Genomic DNA, 21,073 nt, shown 5'->3' with positions numbered 1-21,073 from the left:
CCCTTTAGGGATACATACCCGTGTCCAAAGGGGGAAATGAAATAGAAGCAGCAATGCACTCTGTTATCAATGATGTGACGTCTGTTCAGCCCACTCTCATCATGCAGATATCGTTCAAACTGGTCATCGATATAGGAGATGATGGTCTTAAAACTGCAATAAAAGCAGTCATACAACAGTGTCACCATGTAGTTACATTTTACTTAACAGAAGAAATGTTTGTTCTTTTAAGAATTTTTTATTTCATCCCAGCAGTATTCTGACATAAGAATCAGAGTGTCTATGAAGTATTTTTTCATATCACAGCCTTGTTACACTCATTAGCTTCCTGGTAAGTACAGGATAATTTTCAAACAAACTTTACTTATAAAATGTATTCAGTATCTTGTTCCTGATTCTCTCCTATTGTTCTTCACGCATCCTTCATTCCCAATATACTCTTCCCTGTATTAAACAAATCACTTCTTGTTTTCAAGCTCCTCTTACTTCTGTGTTCCCTCAAACATTCAGGATGCTTCTTCTATTTTTCAATCCAAATTAAAAACCTAACATTTTCCTAATCTTAAGTGGATAGGGATTTAGATAGCAATTTTCAAAAGCTACATAAAACTGTGTAGATGTCTATTTACCCAGGAAAAAGGCTTGTCTGAAAAAAATACCCACTCTGTACACTAGTAAAAGTATGCACAGGGGATCAACAATAAGGACACTTTTTTTTTTTAATTGTAATTTTATTGCCAGATCAAGCTAAAAAACAATACAAGGATCCAATTCCAATCTTACATATATGTAGCAAAAAGTTTCAATGACCGAGAAAAGTAAAAAAAATTCAAAACCCCTATCACATCAATGACTGGAATATCGAGTGAGCGCTCATGCCATAATTAGAAGTAAAGAAAGAAATGGGCATCTTCTTAACCATATTAGAAGGGATTATACAGCTTCAAGTATGGCTGGAAAATAGTTTACTCACAAGAAGAGTTCCAACTTATAAAGAGATCCCATATGCGCTTAAATTTTGGCAAGGTGTGTGATTCTGCAATGCTGTCAATTTACTCCGGTCACAAATCGACTCCAGACTCTGCACAACAGCACATAGTCTAGGTGTCTCCACCAACTTCCAATAAGGGCTCTCTCACGTTATTAGGATTTGTTGTGTTAACCAATTATTACCAGCTTCCAAATTTGGAGGCAAATTTAACACACTTTCAGGCAATGGTTGCAATGAGACATGGGTTATTTCCTCAATAAGTATCATACTTATTGAGGAAATAACTTATACTTATTAATGAAGCAATGCATGAATATTCCCACCACATATGAAAAAAGCTCCTGTAGCACTATAACCCCTCCAGCACAAGTCTGTCCTGTGTGGATAAACCTTATGTAGGCAATCAGGGGGTCAAATACCAACTCAATAACACTTTATAACTATTTTCATATATCACCACAAAGATGAAACCTAATTTGCATTCCGCCTCAGATAGTTCACGACCTAATTCTTTTTCCCAGGCTCCCATGAAAATGTGTTTAACCACTGAGTCTTTACTGAGAAAACCATAAATATTAATCACCCTTCTCATTTTATCAGCATTATCACACTAATGCTCAAATTGTGTCTTACCCAAAAGACAATCATCCCCTATCTGCTCTGCCAACATAAAATGCCAGATTTGTAAATATTGGAAGATGGCATTTCCTAGGCTGTATCATTCTGTCAATGCCTGAAAGGAGTGAAAATTTCCCTCCCCCCACAGCTGCCCCAACCTAATACCATTATCCAGCCAATCCCGAACGAAATGTAGACTTAGACCAGCTGGGAAATCAGTATTATAATTTATGTAGTAGTTGAAAAAAATACTCTTATCCACTAACAGGCCGATTCAGTAAACTCCGCAGGAGAGCGGATGAACGCCTGCTCTCCTGGCGCGCGCGATTCAGTATTTAAATTAGGTGGAGCAGCGGCTGTCAGCGGGTTTGACAGCCGATGCTCAATTTTGCTGGCGTCGGTTCTCGAGCCCGCTGACAGCCACGGGCTCGAAAACCGGACGCCAGCAAAATTGAGCATCTGGTTTTCGGCCCGACAGCCGCCGGCCCATTTTACTTTTTTTTTTACACTCTTCGGGACCTCCGACTTAATATCTCCATGATATTAAGTCGGAGGGTGCACAGAAAAGCAGTTTTTACTGCTTTTCTGTGCACTTTCCCAGTGCTGGCAGAAACTAGCACCTACATTTGGGTAGGCGCTAATTTCTTAAAGTAAAATGTGCGGCTTGGCTGCACATTTTACTTACTGAATCGCACGGGCATACCTAATAGGGCCATCAACATGCATTTGCATGTTGAGGGCGCTATTAGGTGCCGCAGGTTGGACGCACGTTTTCCTCCCCTTACTGAATAAGGGGCAAGGGAAAACGCGCGTCCAAGGGCAGGTTAACAGTGCGCTCCGGAGCGCACTGTACTGTATCGGCCTGCAAGTTTTTATGCCAATTCTTCCAAACCCTTAATGTGTTGCTCGTGGTTGGGGGCAGAGATTTGAACTGTTTCCAAATTGACTGAGATTGCCAAGTCATTGCCTATAATGGCACGTTTGCAACCAATACTTGTTCTACCTTCACCCACTGATTCTAGTCACCTGTCCTATGCCATTCTAAAAGAGCTGCGCAGCCACATAGTACCAACTGAGATGAGGAACCCCTAAACCAGCCCTAAGTGTAGGCTGGGGGCCTATGCTTCCAAATGAAAGCAAAACGTCGCTTCTGCTAATTCTTGAGCATAGCTGTAGAGATGTGTATTGGGAGGGTGTGAAAGAGATAACCTATCCTGGGTAGAATGTTCATTTTTATGGTCACTATCCTACCCATCTAAGATAAAGAACCTTCCATATCCCGAAAAATAGTGGAGAATAATTGAACTCAAAGAACTCTAATTTATTACTACTATGAATACCCAAATATTTGATGATCTTATTAGCCCACTTAAAGGAAAATCTTTCTCCGAAACAGTAAGATTTAGAAGCTCTCACTTATCCAAATTTAGTTTAAATCCAGACACTCCACTAAACTGGCTCATTTCATAAACTACCCCCACCAAAGAATGAGAGGGTTTCTCTAAAGAGAAAAGAATATCAGGAAATAACGATAATTTGAAACAGTCATTACCCACCCTTACACCATGTATATTAACTGACTTGTGAATCTTGCCAGAGGTTCCAAAAATATGGCAAATAACAGAGGGGAGAGCAGACAGCCTTGTCTATCCAATATTTTACCCTTAACTGCATGTTGAATCAAAGAGTAGACCTCCAGCTGTATTCCCTCTGTAGGATCACTATCCAAAAAGAGTGATAAAAATCATCACCACTCAATTGATGGTACACTTCTTATATGAGGACGTAACACAACTGTAGCTCCCCCTTTGTCTGCTGGTTTAAATTATGATTGCGTCATCAGTTTAACTTCTGTAATGCCCTTCTCTCTAAAGCCATGATATTATTGTAAGACATGTATTACCTTGTTCCAACACACTCACATCCCTTAATACTAATTTTTCAAAAGCCACCACAAGGGGATCCTGAAGAGTAGTCCATTAACTGCTATTAATTAAGTTGACTTAGGGAATGGCCTCTGCCATTACTGGCATCAGTAGCATGGGATCTTCTTAGTGTTTGGGTACTTGCCAGGTTCTTGTAGCCTGGTCTGGCCTCTATTGAAAACAGGATGCTGGGTTTGATGGACCATTGGTCTGACCCAGCATAGCAATTTATGTTCTTATTTTCCATGTCTTCAATTTTAGCATTAAGCTCCAAATTGTCCAAAGACAATTGACTACATTGCACTTGCAATTTTCCCACTTCATCTGCTTGGGCTTGCAAATGTCAGTCATCCACTCTACATCCAACTTCAGACATCGCTTCTCTCAAATCGGCCATCATAACCATTAGATTTTTTTTTTTTTTTTAAATTTTCCCTCATGTTCTTACGTAACTCACAAAACCATTGTTTGAACTCTTCTCGCATTGGCAAAACATTCACAGCCAAAGCCTGATCTCCACCACCTAATTCTACCACCATGACTGGCAATGCGAGATCCACAGCTTCCTCCAAGTCTCCAGTCCCTCTGACCCTCGAGAGGTTTTCACGTATGAGAAGTGCTTAAAATAAGGCCCTTTTTCCTTTGAAGCCACCTTATGCTGTTAATCTCTTCAAATTTGTTTGAAATTAGGCTCAATCACAAAGGATCCTAAAAGCAGGAGCTCAGAATTATGCTGCCATCTCGTCTTGTGACATCACATCCTCCAACAATATGGACACTAACACATGGAAAACGTAGGTGGGATCAGATAGGGGGTTACACTTCAGGAAGCAACAATACACAGTTTTGGATTTTCAATGCAGATAGTTTGGGATTTTATTTAGGGAAGAAGCATCTGCAGAATAAGGAGGTGCAAATCTTTTTGCGAGCATTTTTCCAAGGCAACATTCAAAGGGAAAGTACACATACACTATATCTCTGAGAACTGGAGCAAAATCTATGGAGGAACGCATCCATGGCTTCTGCAAAAATCCACATTGTTTAGAAAATTCTCTCTCTAAAATACTCTAGATTTTAGACTTGTATCTATTACCTAGCAAAAGACCACATCTCATTACCATTGTTTTAAATAGTGTAAAATTAGTTCCAAATGTAAAGCAGAGTTGCTTACCTGTAACAGGTGTTCTATGACAGTAGGATATCAGTCCTCAGACATGGGTGACATCATCCGATGGAGCCCGGCATAGAAACTTATGGCAAAGTTTCTAGAAACTTTAACTGGGACACTGAGCCTGCCCAGCATGCCATTATCCATGCGGGGCCCCTCTTCAGTCTCGTAACAGAATTACAAAAAAATAAAAAAACATAGGAGAAACAACTCCACGGGGTAGTGGGCGGGTTTTGTGAGGATTAACATCCTGTTGTCCTAGGAGAACACCTGTTACAGGTAAGCAACTCTGCTTTCTCCTAGGACAAAGCAAGATGGTAGTCCTCACACATGGGTGAATCCCTAGCTACAGGCTGTTCCCAAAGACAAACAACCAGACACCTAACCACGAGCTAACTGGCACAAGAGTGGTGTGGTTGGTAACAAAGGGAGACAGCCTGAACCCCCCCAAAAAAACCCGGATCACTCAGTCCAGCAGGACCACTTCCAGACCCGGACCTGACTGTAACGGGACAGGTTTGATTGTTAAATTTTTTTTTATTTTTTTTTTGTGGTCAAACACACGCATTTTTTGCTAACCAGTTTTATTCTCGGGTTCCCGGGGCTCTCCCTTTCCTTCTCTGCTGCGGCAGTCGGGGAGGGCAGGATTATTTATTCGTTATGTTGTTCCCCAATCACTTTGATCCTAGTTTATCTCCCTTGTTCAATGTAATCGCATTCTTACATGCTTGTTTAATGTTTTAATGTAAACCGAAGTGATATGTAACTCTGCTACATTAACTGCGGTATATAAAAATGTTAAATAAAATAAATAAATTTGTTTATCATCTTTTTTTGGAAACAGAGAAAAGGTTTTTTATTTTCTTTACTGGCTCTCATGCCGCGCAGAGCATCTTGTTGAGTGCGCGGCTCCGGGCATGCGCACCTCTCGAGGGATGGCCTGTGTTCAGCTTGCATCCCCGGAGACGAGGGAATCTCCAAGACCGTTGGGGGGGGGGGGGGGGGGGGGGGGAAATATCTTCGTCTGAGGCGATCGCTTTCGGGGAGCTGCCGGCTTCTGCCTCGAGGCCCTTCCTGCTGAGTGCGGGAACAGGCACCATTTTAGGCTCCTTCTCCACAGCCTCTCAACTCGTGATGGGGGGGAAGGGAATCTCCCGCCCCCTCTGTCTCCCCAGCAGCCCACTCCGCGGTCTGCTTCTCTTGTGAGGCAGACGCTACAGCGCAGGGGGATGATAAGGGAATGGATTCTGAGGGCTCTTCCTCTTCATTTTCCTTAGACTTTTTTTTTTTATTGATGCATAAGTAGGATGCATAGGTAGGAAGAGTTGGGTTTTATAGTTGAAAGATTCCAGAGGACAGACTGGCAGAAACTGCTGTTGTATCAGCCATTCCTGACCAGACAGTAGTGAGGCGCGAAAGTGTGGAGAGAACCACGTCACAGCCTTGCAGACCTCGTCCACGGGGACCGCTCTCAAGTGGGCCAATGAAGTTGCCATGGCTCTGACAAAATGAGCCTTGACATGGTCCCCAAGCTGCAGTCCTGCCTGATTATAGCAGAAGGAGATGCAATCTGCCAGCCAGTTAGGGTCTGCTTAGCAACCATAACTCCTAATCTATTCCTATCAAAAGAGATGAGTTGCGAAACTGCCTATGGCCTGCCGTTTGATCCAAGAAGGTTAAGGCTCTCTTGCAATCCAGACTGTGCAGAGCCTGTTTGCCCTGGGGCGAATGAGGCCTGGGAAAAAAAGACGGGCAGGACGACTGACTGGTTAAGATGGAAATCTGTGACCACCTTAGGCAGGAACTTAAGGTGCGTGCACAGAACCACCCTATCATGGAAGAACTTTGTGTAGGGTGGATACATCACCAAGGCCTGAAGTTCACCGACTCTGCACGCTGATGTGACCACGACCAAAAAACATGACCTTCCAGGTCAGGTACTTGAGGTCACAAGAACGCAGAGGCTCAAAAGGAGCTTTCATAAGTTGAGCCAACATCACATTAAGATCCCAGGACACCATAGGAGGCTGCAGGGGAGGCTTCAACTGAAGCAAACCCTGCATAAAGCAACCTACAATGGGTTGCACAGAGATGGTGGCAGGCACAGATCGCACTTAGGTGTACCCTGAGTTGGTCTTTAAGCCAGCATCCGAAAGGTGCAGGAGGTATTCAAGCAGCTTCTGTGTGGAGCAAGAGAACGGATCAAGGCCGTAGTGCTCACACCAGACGGAAAACTTCTTCCACTTTAGGCCACAAGAGTTATTACTGGAAGGCTTCCTGGAAGTCACCAGGACCTCAGACATCAGAAGAGGTCAAAGGACTGCAGAATCAACCTCTCAACATCCAGGTCGTCAGGGACAAGGCCTGAAGCTTGGGATGGCACAGCCTCCCCCGATCCTAAGTGATGAGGTCTGGGGAGGTCCCCAGACTGATCGGTTCCCGGAGAGAGAGATCCCCCAAGATCGGGAACAGATCTGCCTCAGTCAATGATGGGCTATGAGGATCATAGTTCCCCTTGTCCTGTCAGAGCTTCAGGAGAGTCTTCATCACCAGGGGAAGCAGAGGATACACGTACAGAAGGCCCTTGCCCCAATGGCGGGCAAAGACATCTGAGGCTGGTGTGCCATTCTTCCTATACAGGGAGCAGAATTGATCCATCTTCCTTCTGCAGAGCTGGAAGATACGATCCACTGCTTCTAGTTTCAGGGATCACTCATGGGGTTGGAAGGCTAGACTCAGCCTGTCCGCCACCACATTCTACGTCCCAACTAAGTATATGGCTTGGAGCACCATACCCTGGGACAGAGCCCAAGACCAGATCTGAGCTGCTTCTTGGCACAGGAAGAATGACCTCATAACTCCCTGGTTTGTTGATATATCACATCACCACCTGATTGCCAGTCTGGATCAAGACCACTCTGTATCAGCCAATCTCTGAATGCCCAAAGCATATACCGGATTGCGCGGAGCTCTAGGAAGTTGATTTGACATTTTGCTTCCTGGTTGGACCACAGGCCTTGGGTGAGGAGCCCCTCCACATGGGCACCCCACCCCAGGTTGGATGCATCAGTAGTGAGCATAATCTGGGTAGGTGGATTCTGGAAATGCAACCCCTGTTCCAAGTTGAAAAGACCCTCCCACCAAGACCAGGAGACCTAGAGAGAAGGAGTAATACAGATGCAGAGGTCCTGGGTGGCCTGCACATATGTAAGCAAGCAAAGGAAGTATCGTAGACTGTTGTGGCCATGTGTCCCAAGGGGCGCAACATGCAACGTTCTGAAATTTGCTGGCTCTGACAGACCATTCACGCAATGGATACCAACCGAAGCGCCCAATGACGGGGAAGAAATGCTCAGGCCTGAGCCATGTCCAACCAATGAAGCTCAGCTAAGGCAACGAGTCGCGATGGGACTCTGGGTAGTAGTTAATAAACCCCAGGGACTCACCCGAATGGACAAGTGCAGAGACCATATCACTTCCTCCTGGGTGCAGTGCTTGACGAACCAATAGTCCAGGTAGGGGGGGGGGGGGGGCGGGGAACACCTGCACCCCCAACCTGCGGAAGTGCGCACTCACTATGGCCAAACACTTTGCAAGGAAATGTGGGGCAGATACCAGGCTGAACAGCAACACCCTGTACTGAAAATGTTCCTCGCCCACCAAAAACTGGAGATACTTCCTGTGACCTTGGAATATCTCAACGTGGGTGTAGACGTCTTTTAGGTTGAGGGAGCAAAGCCAACCTCCTCTTTGAGGAGGGGAATCAGGGAGTCCAGAGAGACCATCTTGAACTTTTCTCTTTTTAGAAACCTGTTCATGGATCTCAAGTCTAGGATAGGACAGAGTCCCCCTGTTCTCTTTGGAATCAGGAAATAGAGTAGGAGCCCCGCCCCTGCTGTTCCAGTGGAAGAGGTCCTATGGCCCTGGACGTTACAAGGATGGCGAGCTCCTCCAAAAGTATTTCCTGATGCAAGGATTGTCCCTAAGATGGACATAGGGGAGAATCCGGAAGGACACCCAGGAAGTTCAGCTGGTACCCTTGAATGATGGACAGAACCTACGGGTCCGAAGTAACTCTGGGCCAACAGTCCCGAAAGAACCGCAGTCAGCCCCCAACAGAAGGGTCGTGCGATGAGGGTATGGGTTGATTGCTTAGGCTCCCTTGCAGCCAGTCAAAACCCCATAGCAGGGCTTGCCTGGGGTGCCAGTTGAGGCATGAGGGCCTACTGCTATCTAGGATGGGCCCTAGAGCTCAACCGTTGGGATTGGGTACAAGAAGTGGGAAGATAGTCTTTTCTCTGGCGGTAAAAGGACCTCCTTGGGCCCTGACGTGAGGAATTTTCTGGCTGAGGATGACAGGTCCCATGGACTGGCAGAGAGATGCTGCAGGATCTCATAATGATCCTTTAACTGAGCCACAGCATCCCTCACCTTGTAATCAAAGAGGTTTCTGCCAATACATGCCAGGTCCGCAAGCTTCTCCTGCACATCTGGACAGAGATCCGATGCCCGAAACCAGGCCATCCGACTGATACCAATTCCCACAGCTACCACCCTCGCTATCTCAAACGCATCATAGGTGTAGCACACCTCATGCTTGCTGCATTCAAGACCCTGCTGGACGACCGCTGTGAAAGTGTCCTGCTACTGCTGGGGCAGGTGCTCAGTCAAGTCCTAATCTGCTTCCAGAGGTTTTGAGAATAGTGTGTCATATAAAGCTGATGGGAAGTGATATGGGCAATCAACATGGCGCCCTGAAAAACCTTCCTACCCAGCACCCTGTGTTCTTGTCCCGGAGGGACAGAGCCATCGGTACAAGAGAACTTGGCCTTTTTAAGGGTGGTCTTCTCCACCCCTGACTGGTGTGGTAGTTGACACTTCTCAAACCTCATAGCATTCTGGACTAGGTACACTGCACAGGCCTTCCTATTCACTAGAGGCAGAGAGATAGGGTATTCCCAGATCCTAAGGAGAAACTCCTTGAAAATCTCATGGACGGGAAGAGCCACTACTTCCTTAGGGGCATCCACGAACTGCAGAACCTCCAGCATCTTGTGCCTGGCATTCTTTTCCATAAGAAGTTGGAATGGAATGGCTCTGGCCATGGCCCACACAAAACCAGAAAAAGTTAAATCCTCCGGCGGGGACTGGCGCTGCTCCTCCGGAGGAGACTGGTCTGAAGGAAGGTCACCAGAGTCAGAGGAAGACTGAGGTATCATCCCCCCATGAGTCATATGAGGCATCATCATCACTAAGATTGCCTGGAGACACTCGTGGGGTGGGGGTGGCTTTCCCAAGCCCAGCGGCTTGGGCACAGAGGGCCTCTATGGACCCAAAACTGGACCAGGCAACGCTGACTGCGGACCTCAATGGTGCTCCCACAGCCTTGCAGGCCCTTCCTCCTCCGAGGAACCCACAACAAGAATGGCAATGGGAGGCAGCGGCAATGGTGGCTGATGGGGTATTGATGGCCTGGGCACCAGCATCAGCTGCGTGGGGAGAGCGCAGAAAAGAACATCAAGGTGCTCCAACAGTGGTGCCAACAACGAAGGTGCAGGCTCCAGCACTGGCAAGGCCAGCGGCTCAATGCCTTGCAGGGCTCAAACAGCAACCAAATGCACCTGGCATTCCAGCTCCTCCTCAAAGGCCGCTGCCAACAGGAGGTGGCAGCATAGCCAGATCTCCCTCAGAGACCTGAGGGAGATGGGTGTCTGGCAACAGAATTGGTGGGGGGGGGGGGGGGGGGGGGGAACACCTCGGACACCCAGCCTCGATGGAGGACGATACCCTCCTCACCATGGGTTTAACTTCAAGGGCATCACACAGCAGGAGCCGGTGCCAGCCCAAGCCCAGCGGCTATATTTTCGGGGTTTCCCTGGTGCCGAAGACAAAGGAGACAATCCAGATCTTGAGTGAGGAAACCGATGAAGACCAATCCTCGGCACCCCTCTCCACCAATGGCCCTGGCGGAGGGATGGACTCCAAGGGATCGGTGTCCATCGATTCCCCCCCTTCGGCGGTGATGCCCCCGACGCCAGTGTCAACAGTTCGGAATTCCTGGACCCGAACAGTTTCTCCATCTTGTCCAGGCAGGCACGCCGGCCCTTGGGGGTCATTTGGTCGCAAAAACAACACCCCCGAACGTCATGCTATGTTACACACCTCGTGCGGATCCAGAAGGGATATAGTCCGAGGGGACTGGGGGCACTGATGAAAACCAGACTCCACCATGTGGAAAAACTAGCTGGCAATTGATTGACGACCGGCGGCCCCCGAAGGACACCACTACCAGGGAATCAACCGTACACAAGGTAAAAACTTACCGAGCCGCCAGCTAACTAAAGCAGGAAGGAATGAAGAGGGACCCAGCGCAGAAAAACATTTCCTGAGAGAAAAAGGAGCACGAGCTCCACGGAAAAGAAGAGCTTGAAGAGGGACCCCACGTGGACACGGAGCCCAGCATGCCACTATCCACATTGGATGCTATCACCCATGTATGAGGACTACCATCCTGCTTGTCCTAGAACACTTCATCTGTTACTGTACTGTGCAGAATAAAGATTTCCCAAAACAAAAAACTATGCATGTCATTTTGCATTTTGAAATATTAACATTTAAATATACAAAGTTTCATTCATTCAGCTTTATTTATCCTGAAGTTTAAGTACTTTGACTCAGATTGTTTTTCCAATTACCAACTATGTTTTTACTGCACTGTGTTAAAGTGTCCTATAAAACCTTTTGTCCGTACTTTACCCTTTATGTTTTCTTGTAGCTATTGTCCAGGCTGTTCATGTTTGGATAGTCACATGACATCAATTATTCCCAATTACATCTGTACCATGGGACAGCAATGAATTTTGTTTAAGGACATTTATCTTCTATGCAACACTGCAAATTTCTACTACTCTTTCATAGAGAAGTGTGAACATGTCTTCAAAATCCAGTTTCCTATGGAGAAACAAAAGTGTGGGTAGTACATACCAGTCCTGACAGTTAATAGCATCTCCATATCCTGGGGTATCTACTACTGTAAGGCGTAGCTTTACCCCTCTTTCCTCTATTTCCACTGTCGAGGCTTCGATCTCCACAGTCCTTTCAATTTTCTCTGGAAAATATCAAGGTGAAAATTGAACAAATGTGTTACTAGAAATGCAGCAGGATAATCCTGACAAACTGAGGTTAGGCTATATCCCCTTTCCTCCCAAAAAATGTACATGAATGATTAAACGATGAAAAGGAAACGGAACAGTCACATCTACTTTCTCATTTACTCTAGAGTAGTGTGGGTGCTGTGTTAGTCCACTTGAATGTGCAAGAATAAAGGTCAATAAAATAAATGATAGAAAGTGATAACTTTATTGTACTAAACAATGCACGTCTTGATTAGCAGCTGGCACTAACTCTCCCTCTCTCAGGTAAAAACAGAATGAGCAGACAAAATTAAACCATGATGTTGCCTGAATATACATTAAAATGGTGGTATGAATAGGAAAGGAAATAGTGATGATAAAGTGACACACAATAAGTTAACCTCTGCCCTCCCCCATCCATACCACCACGGTAATATAATCTATTATAAGATCCAATGGGGTGCTCTCAAAGTAGTTTTTAGCCCAGTGGAATGGGCTCCAGCAGGCTGCTTGAGTAACAGACTTCAGTGGAGAGAAAGAGGTGCCTTGGCTGTAATTATACAGCAAAGTAGGTTTTTGACATGCATGTCATAAAAAAAAAAAATCATTCATCTTAAAATTAAGGCCCAGGGAGAGAGACAGAAGCCTCAAGAATACGAACTGAATGCAATACCACTACTTTGAAAGCTTTTGCTTTTAAAAGTACTTGATTTGAATACTATTTTAAAAGCCTGCTGTGCAACACTTCTCTGACTTTGCTATGCGACAGTTTTGAGATGATTTAAGCCAATTCAAGTGGCTTTTAAGCCCCTGAGGCAGCTCTTTTAACGAAACTCTGCCAGAGTCGGGCAAGCTTCAAAAAAATCCTGTTTTACACCGATCCATCCACTTGTGTTCATTGCAATCTAGTTTAAGCCAGCAAGACAGACCTCACACAGCTACAACTGGTCTTCCATCTTAAAACTTCCTGTTACTATTTTTCACTTACTTTGCTTTTTCCATTTGTTTTCTTCAGTTCTTAAATATTTATTCCTTTTACATATCTCCCACAGTCCCTCCACTTGCCTTCCTAGACTTTCTCCTCCAGCCTCCCTAGCCAAGCACATTTCCTTCCTCCTCCTCTCGTCATCCTTCCTGGCTTTTCCCCCTACAATATCATTACTAATTAAGTAATCCTCTGTGAAATCAGAAATGGGGCCAGCAGAGAGGTGTGGTGGTGGTAAAGAAGTCTTAGAGGAAAAAAATAAAGTAAAAAGTAAGTGGATAGTGGTAGTAGTGGCTCATACCAGCCCTGCATGGCCAGAAGGACCAAACCACTTCCCACTATTCTCCGACAAGACCAAGATGTTGCAGATATGATCATGGCATTGCGGTAAATTGGGGACCTGACCACATGTTCAAGATTTTGCATAATCATGTAGCATAAATTGTCCTCCACTCAGATGCTAATGACTCTGAAAACCTCCATCTGCACTCAATTATAACTCAAGAAGGCAACAGTGAACATGGATTAATGAAAAACCCCACAAAATAGAAAATAACTTATGCATGAATACAGCTATGCCAAAATAATCCAATAAGTTCATATCTTGAACAAATAGCAATAGGCCCATTGCGTCTGAATTCCCTAAATCAAATTATTCTTAAAATGACAACCCTAAAGATAATTATAATCATCAAACCAGGTGATCTTTTTAAAAGCATGTTTGCTCACCAGTAGATAGGATGAATTAGCCATTACATGTGGGTTACATAATCCAGCAGCACCGGATTCATCTCTCCTAGCTAACAGAGCTTTGAGCTCCAAACATGTGTGGAAGATCCCGAGTAGATGTTGCTTCAAGAGCCTCCTGAGTGAATATCATACCTAAATATTGCTAGGTAGTCAATTTTCAATGGAATAGACTTAGTGTTTGGGTACTTGCCAGGTTCTTACAGCCTGGATTGGCCACTGTTGGAAATAGGATGCTGGGCTTGATGGACCCTTGGTCTGACCCAGTATGGCATTTTCTTATGTTCTTATGTTCTAGGGAGGTGGATGGGTATTCATTCCATAGCTAATTCATCCTGCTATGAAGTACAATATATTGTGAGCAAACATGCTTTTTCCATTGATAAGAAAGCTGAATTTGTCATTTCAAAGATTTATATTCTGCCAAATCATCAGATATCCGTTCTTAGTGGATTACAATAAAACAAACAGTAAAAAAAACCCACACACAATCGACAACATATGAAAATACATCATCCAGAAGGCATTCTAAAAAAAATCACAATTAAAAGACTTCTTGAAACAGATAAGTCTAATGCTGTGTGAAAAACATTTGTAATATTGGAGCTGACCAGGGGTCTGCAGGAGCTTATTCCATAAAGTTGGAGCAATGCTAGAGAATATGCAATTACAAGTTTCTTTAAACCGCACAGCTTTAACACTAGGTACAGTCACCAGCTGAGAACCAGAGGCATGCAAAGACTGGGAGGGCTGAAACCAATTAAGTAGACTAGTCAAAATCTTAAAAGCATATCCTTTATTGTACTGGAAGCCAACATAGAGCTTTTGTGGAGAAATATATTCTGAGGGGGCATCTAGCTACCAGTCTCCCAGTTTCATAATAACCTCCTGCAATTTATCACAATAGCTTGGAATTAACTACTCTGAATAATTTTATATCCGCAAATTTGATTACTTCAATTGTCTGGAAAGGAATACGAGTAGTGAAATAATCAAATGGCAGATGAAATTTAATGTGGACAAGTGCAAGGTGATGCATAGGGAAAAATAACCCATGCTGTAGTTACATGAAGTTAACTCCTAATATTGTTTCAGACCTATTAGTAAAAATTTGTAACCTATCACTAAAATCATCCATTGTACCTGAAAACTGGAGGATAGCAAATGTAACCCCAATATTTAAAAAAGGGCTCCAGGGGCAATCCGGGAAACTACAGACCAGTTAGCCCGACTTCAGTGCCAGGAAAAATAGTGGAAAGTGTTCTAAACATCAAAATCACAGAACATATAGAAAGTCATGGTTTAATGGAACAAAGTCAGCAAGTCTTGCCTCACAAATCTGCTTCACTTTTTTGAAGGAGTTAATAAACATGTGGATAAAGGTGAACCGGTAGATGTAGTGTACTTGGATTTTCAGAAGGTGTTTGACAAAGTTCCTCATGAGAGGCTTCTAGGAAAAGTAAAAAGTCATGGGATAGGTGGCGATGTCCTTTCGTGGATTGCAAACTGGCTAAAAGACAGGAAACAGTAGGATTAAATGGACAATTTTTTCAGTGGAAGGGAGTGGACAGTGGAGTGCCTCAGGGATCTGTATTGGGACCAGTGATTTCAGACAGTCCATCAAGAGAGTATGATTGAATGTATCAAAAGCTATGTCATGTCTAAAAGAATGAGGAAATAAATCCAGAGTCAAAGCCCTGCCGAATATTATTGAAACTGGAAAGTAAAAGGGATTCCATTTTATATTACGGGCGAAGGCCAAACTGATTATTATGGAGGAAATTATTCTCCTCCAGATAGTCCTGCAATTGAGTAAGTTCAGCATTGTCTAATATTTTAGTGAGAAGTGGTAGGGAGGAGACTGGCCAATAGAGGGACCTATAAAATCAAGGTTGGCTTTTTTTTTCAGTAAGGAGCAGACTACAGCTATTTTTAATGAAGGTGGCACCATACCTTTGAGAAGAGATGCATTCGCAAGCTTGATAAGAGGGCTTACCCTCAGGGCCCAGCAATTTTATTAAGGCTGAGGAGCATGAGCTGAATGCACAAAAATCTTTCAAATGCCCTAATATAGCAGACCCCTCAGAACATGATACTGTTACAAAATCCTGCCAACCAATGTTTGAGAAAGGAGGAGAAAAGAGCACCCAGAAGTAATTACAGTGAAGATGTTAGAGCAGTTTTATTATGGAAAAAATTACAGAAATACATGAGGAATACGAAGCTCCACAAGGAGGACACAGAGGGGCAGTAGTGAATGGACTACCTTGAATAGTTCGCGAGGCCAAAAAGCAGCTTTAGAGATTCTAACAGAGTACCAGGCACATTTTGCTTGGTCAAGGCAGTTTTTACACTCATCAAGTCTGGACTGATAGAAGAAAACTGATTCTAACCTCACAGACTAATATGCCAGTGGCGTTCTGTGGACTTAAGCCCGCATTTTAAGGGCCTTAAATCAGTGTACTAAGTGGTTGTGTGGTTTCAAGAAATAACCAGAATGAAGTGATTAGCAACCCCTCGACATTGTGTACAGGAGTATCAACAAGAGAAGGAAGTCATTCAGGGTGCAACTGACATTAATCTGTGGTAGACATATAATCCTAAGGGGTAGTAGTCCAGTGAAATCAGGTAGATGAACCACTTATTGTGCTGTGAATCAAAGAATGATCAGTGCAAGGAACACGACTGCCAGAAGCATGTCAAGAATCCAGAGAGGCCCATACCTCAAAACACAAACAGTAAATCCAAAGTATGGCCTAGTTTATGAATCACCTGAGACCTCCCCAAAATCAGGGGGGGGGGGGGGGGGGGAAAGAATCTAAATGCATGCAATAAAATGAATTGAATCTTAAACTGTGTTTAAAGGTTATGATAAAATTCACCCTGGAATGCAATATTGGAAGTTTCTAAAAGTTTTCTATTAAAGAAAGATTAAGAACCTACAGGAGGGGAAGCCATGGTTGCAATGGGGTCTGAACATTCACACTACCTCACAGTTCTGCATTCAAGCAACTATCAGTTTTATTTTTAAAAATCCAAAACACACAGACAGGCAAGTGGAAGCCCGTGGCTGAGCAAGGGCAGGGGCAGTTGCACTGCATTTTGAGTGGTATTCTTGAGGGATGCCTACATCTTCCTCTTTTGGAAGATATCTAGCTATCCTTTCCTTTTTTTTTTAAAAAGAATAAAACATGCATCCCTTAAAACCACACAGTCTGTTCTTAAAAAATCTCACACTCAAGATAAATGCATTGGCACATGTAAAGTATGACTATTTGCCTGGGCTTCTGATAAGGATCAGAACAGCAGAGGCCTGGTTTACATAGTTATTCACACCTTTAATTTAATTTTCCGGTTCTTTTCTTTATCTGCTCTGATTTTATGAGCCTCTACAATTACATAAACAATGTACAGTCCATTTACAGGAATTTGTTACTTTACAGGTAGTACTGTTATTGCCAATTTATATAACTTGCTGTATATTTGGTATGTTTTTGTAGCTATTTTTTGTATATTTCTTGCTTTGTGCCTTTGTGGTTTTGCGTTTCAATTTTGCTTACTTTATTTATAGAATTTGTGTGACACCTATTGATTTTGCATTTGTCCCTCCTGAGGCAGCATCACGAAATACAGTCCCATGTTGGGGAACCAAACCTTATTACATATGATTAAGCTATCAGTATCTAAAGATACCTACATTTGTTATGGACATATTGTCTCTGATTAAAAGGACATGATTGAACAAATAAGGTATTTCCACTTCATTTAATTCTCTCAAAACTGTTTGTATGCAGCCACTCTGAATATTAACGCAGCACACAATTTGCATTTATTTTTTTTTAAATTTTCCTCATTTGTGCGTTTCCTGTGCACCGATCTACTATATTTTTTGTGGTAATTAGATCATTTCACCAAAGTCCACAAGAAAAACAATTCTCCACAATACTTTTATATATGAAATTTGTAGGTGCTTTATAATAAGATTATACATACAATTGACATGACTGGTTGCCCAAACAAACATTCGGCTTGCTAGTCTTAGGATCCTCAGAATCCAATGTGTCTCTCATAAAAGACAACGAGTGTATATATTAGCTCACCATAGGCAGCCTGTGGACTAGCATTCTCTATTCTCCTTCTGCTGCAAGTACACACTTCTACTCCTAGTTCAGGATTAAGAATGGCAACCTGGTTTATTGAAAGCTATCCATTTATTTAATATTTTTGCCCAGGCCTAACTAAGTCATGAAAAAATGCATCTTGCACTTAAAATACCATGACAATACTTCTCTTACCTGCTGCTCCAGGGATTATCCTCTCAGGATAGAGATCAGTCAAGAACAGGCTGTTTATAAGTGTGGACTTACCCAGTCCAGATTCCCCTTGAGATAAAATGGAAAACAAGGTTGTTTAATTACTACCCAGAAGAGAGTCCTACTTGACAAGAGTTCACAAGAAGGGATTCATGATCAAAGCACAAAAATATTTATTCTTGGCAAAGCTAGAAAGATGCTTTGTCCTATCATTAGGAAGAGACAAGAACATGAACTGAAGTATTACTTCATAAACTAAACCAGAAAAGAAACATAGGTAGAAATAGCATGCTGGTTCCCCCCCCCCCCCCATTTTTCACACTAGAAATAAAATCTGCCTGTGGTTTAACAAGCAGTAGCTTTTTATCAAGCTTACCAGTTTTGTGCTATTTTCATTTTAAGCTAAAGGTTTTGAAGTAGTTATAGCTACCTTAAGTATATGCTGAAAAACAATCCAAATCATAAATGCTAAAGACCTAAAACCTCATGTATCCTTACAACAAATACTCTAAATCCCAATTCCCTAACCATGAGCTACAATAGATCATGAGCAGTTAATATTCTCAGTTGGTCTCTCATGGAAAAATCACTCTTGCACAAGGAGGATCTAAAAAATTTCGAGAAACTTTCTGTAGGAAATCTGTTAAAGTTTTATTAAAATAGTGAAACTCTGGACAATATCCAAAAGAATTAGATACTGCTGAAGTTCCCATCCCATAAAATAAACCAATCAAAAAATAAATGCAAAAAGTTACATGCCATCATTCTATTATTTGGTGCTTCTAGGTTACCATAGTAGTACACCTACATCATACCACTAAAAATCACAACTGTACATCTAAGAGGACACAAGGCCAGTGCTATTTCCATTAGTGCTGCCCTGCATATGTATCTTCTACCTACAGTGGCTATTGAAAGTTTACACCCCCTTGAACATTTTGCATGTATCGGTGCATGTATCGTATGCTATTCAGGATCAAAAATGTTTTATTGGGAGCAAAGCATATTCCTTATCCAAAAACCCGAGACTGCACGAGTCACCACCTCCTACTAAACATTTCTAAGTGCTATTTGACATACATTCTCAATAGAGCTTACAATCTAATCAAAACAAAAACAGGGCAAGAGAGACTTGGGGAGTTTCATATAGTAAGACAATGGTTAAAATTAGTTAATGAGGTTGAAAGCAGACAATCGGGCTTAAGATTTAAAAGCAGTCTTAAAAAGGTGTGTTTTCAGATAGGGAGCATGATGCACCAGCTCAGGAAGTCTACTCCAAGCACATGATACAGCCAGGTAGAAAGCACAAAGCCGGGAATTGGTGGTAGAGGAGAAGGGCAAAGATAGGAGTAACTTGTCTGATGAGCAGAGTGCATGAGGAGGGGTGCAGAGAGAGATAAGAGGAGCAGATAGGGAGCCAATACAATGATTCACTCTCTGCTCCCAAGACAATACTTGGTAGAAGTACCTTTTGCAGCAATTCCAGTTGTGAGTGTGCTGGGATAGATCTCCAACTCTGCACACCTATATTTGTCAATACTAAATCAATCATTCTTCTTTAGAAAACTGTTTAAAATGTGTTAAGTTCCTTGGGAAGCTTTGATGGGCAGCAATCTTCAAGTCATTTCGCTTTTTCTTCAGTCTCATTCCTTCCCTTCACCTCAAGTCTCACAATGGCAATTCTGTACTTCCTTCAATCACCAACTTTTTTTTTTTTTTTTTTTTTTTTTTTTTAAATAAGGTTGTCTTCTGATTTAGCCTATTTGCTATTTTTGTCTTCCATGTGCATCTTTGCATTATTTTTTTCCCAGCTCATCTTAGCTTCTTCAGATATTGTCACCTGTCTTCCTCTTTCTGCAATCTCTGGCAGTTTATGAACGCTAACCTTTTCTCCTTATTTCAGCTACTTAAAAAAAATACTAGCCTCCTTTTCCTCTTTCATTTACCTAACAAAAAGGTTAGTTGCCTTTATAATAGCTCCTTAAAATGTTCTGCCCACTGATTTTCTACTTCCCCTAGATTTCACTATTCAGCAAATGACTGTTTGAGGTACTCCCCCATTTTAAAGTTAGTTTTCCTGAAGTCTAGGACCCTTGCCTTTGAAAGAAGCTTCATCTCCTGCCCCCTAGTACTGAACCAAGCCAGCCGATGATCGCTGGATCCCAGATGACAGTTTGCTACAACATTGCCCTCCCCATTGATAAGTACTAAGTACAGTATCACCCCTCTCCTGTGTAGGTTTTGTTATTAGTTGACAGAATTTAGAATCTCCCTGCTTCTAGAACATACCACAATCAGGATGTCCCATCCAGCATCCAATAGATTAAAATCCCCTAGCAACAGCATCTCCTCCAAGATCAAATAACTGTCACCATGAGGTTCCTTCCCCTTATGTGGCTCAGCTGCCGGCCCTTTACTGTGGAATATGCTGCCTGAACACTTATGCACCGTCTAGTACGGATATATTTAAAAAGGCCTTGTAGACAGGATTTTGAACCAGATGCTTAATACCTGGAATTTTATAAAGTGACAGTTCACCGTTTGTTCAACCTACCTGTTGGAGTATTATGCCTCTTCTCTATCGGCTTTGTCTCTATTTTTCTAACACATCTCTTTTTACTTCCTCCAATCTAGTCATCAGCCATGCTATGCATGTGATGTTTTTGTAAACTGCTTATATTACATGAATAGGAAATGTGGTATATAAGTTTTAGAAATAAAAATAAATAGAATGATTTTCAGTCAATTTATATCATTCTGTGTTGCTACTTTTTATGTCAAATTTTTGTTTTTATTAACTTCTGTATGTTTCATTGTACCCTACCACGAATTTTGGAGTGTGCAGGACTTTTTTTTTTAATTTAAAAGTTCCATTCCCTCTTTCCAGATTAAACCCTTTAACTCTGCTGCTTTAATATTTTTTTAAATATATAGTGCCACTCCTCCTCCCTTCTTCCTACCCAGTCCCTCCTGAATAGATTGTTGTGATATAATATCCCAAGTCATGATTCTTCTCTGTACCATATCTCCATGACAGCCACTACCATCCAAGTCAGCTTCTTCCACTGCTGCCTCTAGATCCAGGACTTTACTTCCCATATCATGAGTATTAGTGTAGTGTACATAGCTTTCCAGATGTTGCTTTTTTCCCCTCTCTATACAAGTGTTTAGGACTTTCACTTAACTTAGGGCT

The 21,073-nt window shown here is 42.9% G+C and overlaps 1 protein-coding gene across 2 annotated transcripts in view; it reads right to left on the bottom strand.

Moving 5' to 3' along the window:
• Positions 1-21,073, bottom strand: part of SEPTIN2 (septin 2) — a 161,794-nt gene that overhangs the window by 102,305 nt on the left and 38,416 nt on the right. For both annotated transcript variants that reach the window (XM_029617127.1, XM_029617128.1), the window contains exons 4-6: positions 17,863-17,949; positions 11,687-11,810; positions 19-153 (exon numbers count right to left, since the gene is read on the bottom strand). In XM_029617127.1, the coding sequence (XP_029472987.1) occupies positions 19-153; positions 11,687-11,810; positions 17,863-17,949 (346 nt within the window). The remainder of the gene's footprint in view (positions 1-18; positions 154-11,686; positions 11,811-17,862; positions 17,950-21,073) is intronic.

The sequence above is a fragment of the Rhinatrema bivittatum genome, chromosome 9, assembly GCF_901001135.1.
Source record: "Rhinatrema bivittatum chromosome 9, aRhiBiv1.1, whole genome shotgun sequence".
Lineage (NCBI taxonomy): Eukaryota > Metazoa > Chordata > Amphibia > Gymnophiona > Rhinatrematidae > Rhinatrema > Rhinatrema bivittatum.
This window is presented reverse-complemented; position numbering and strand designations above follow the sequence as displayed.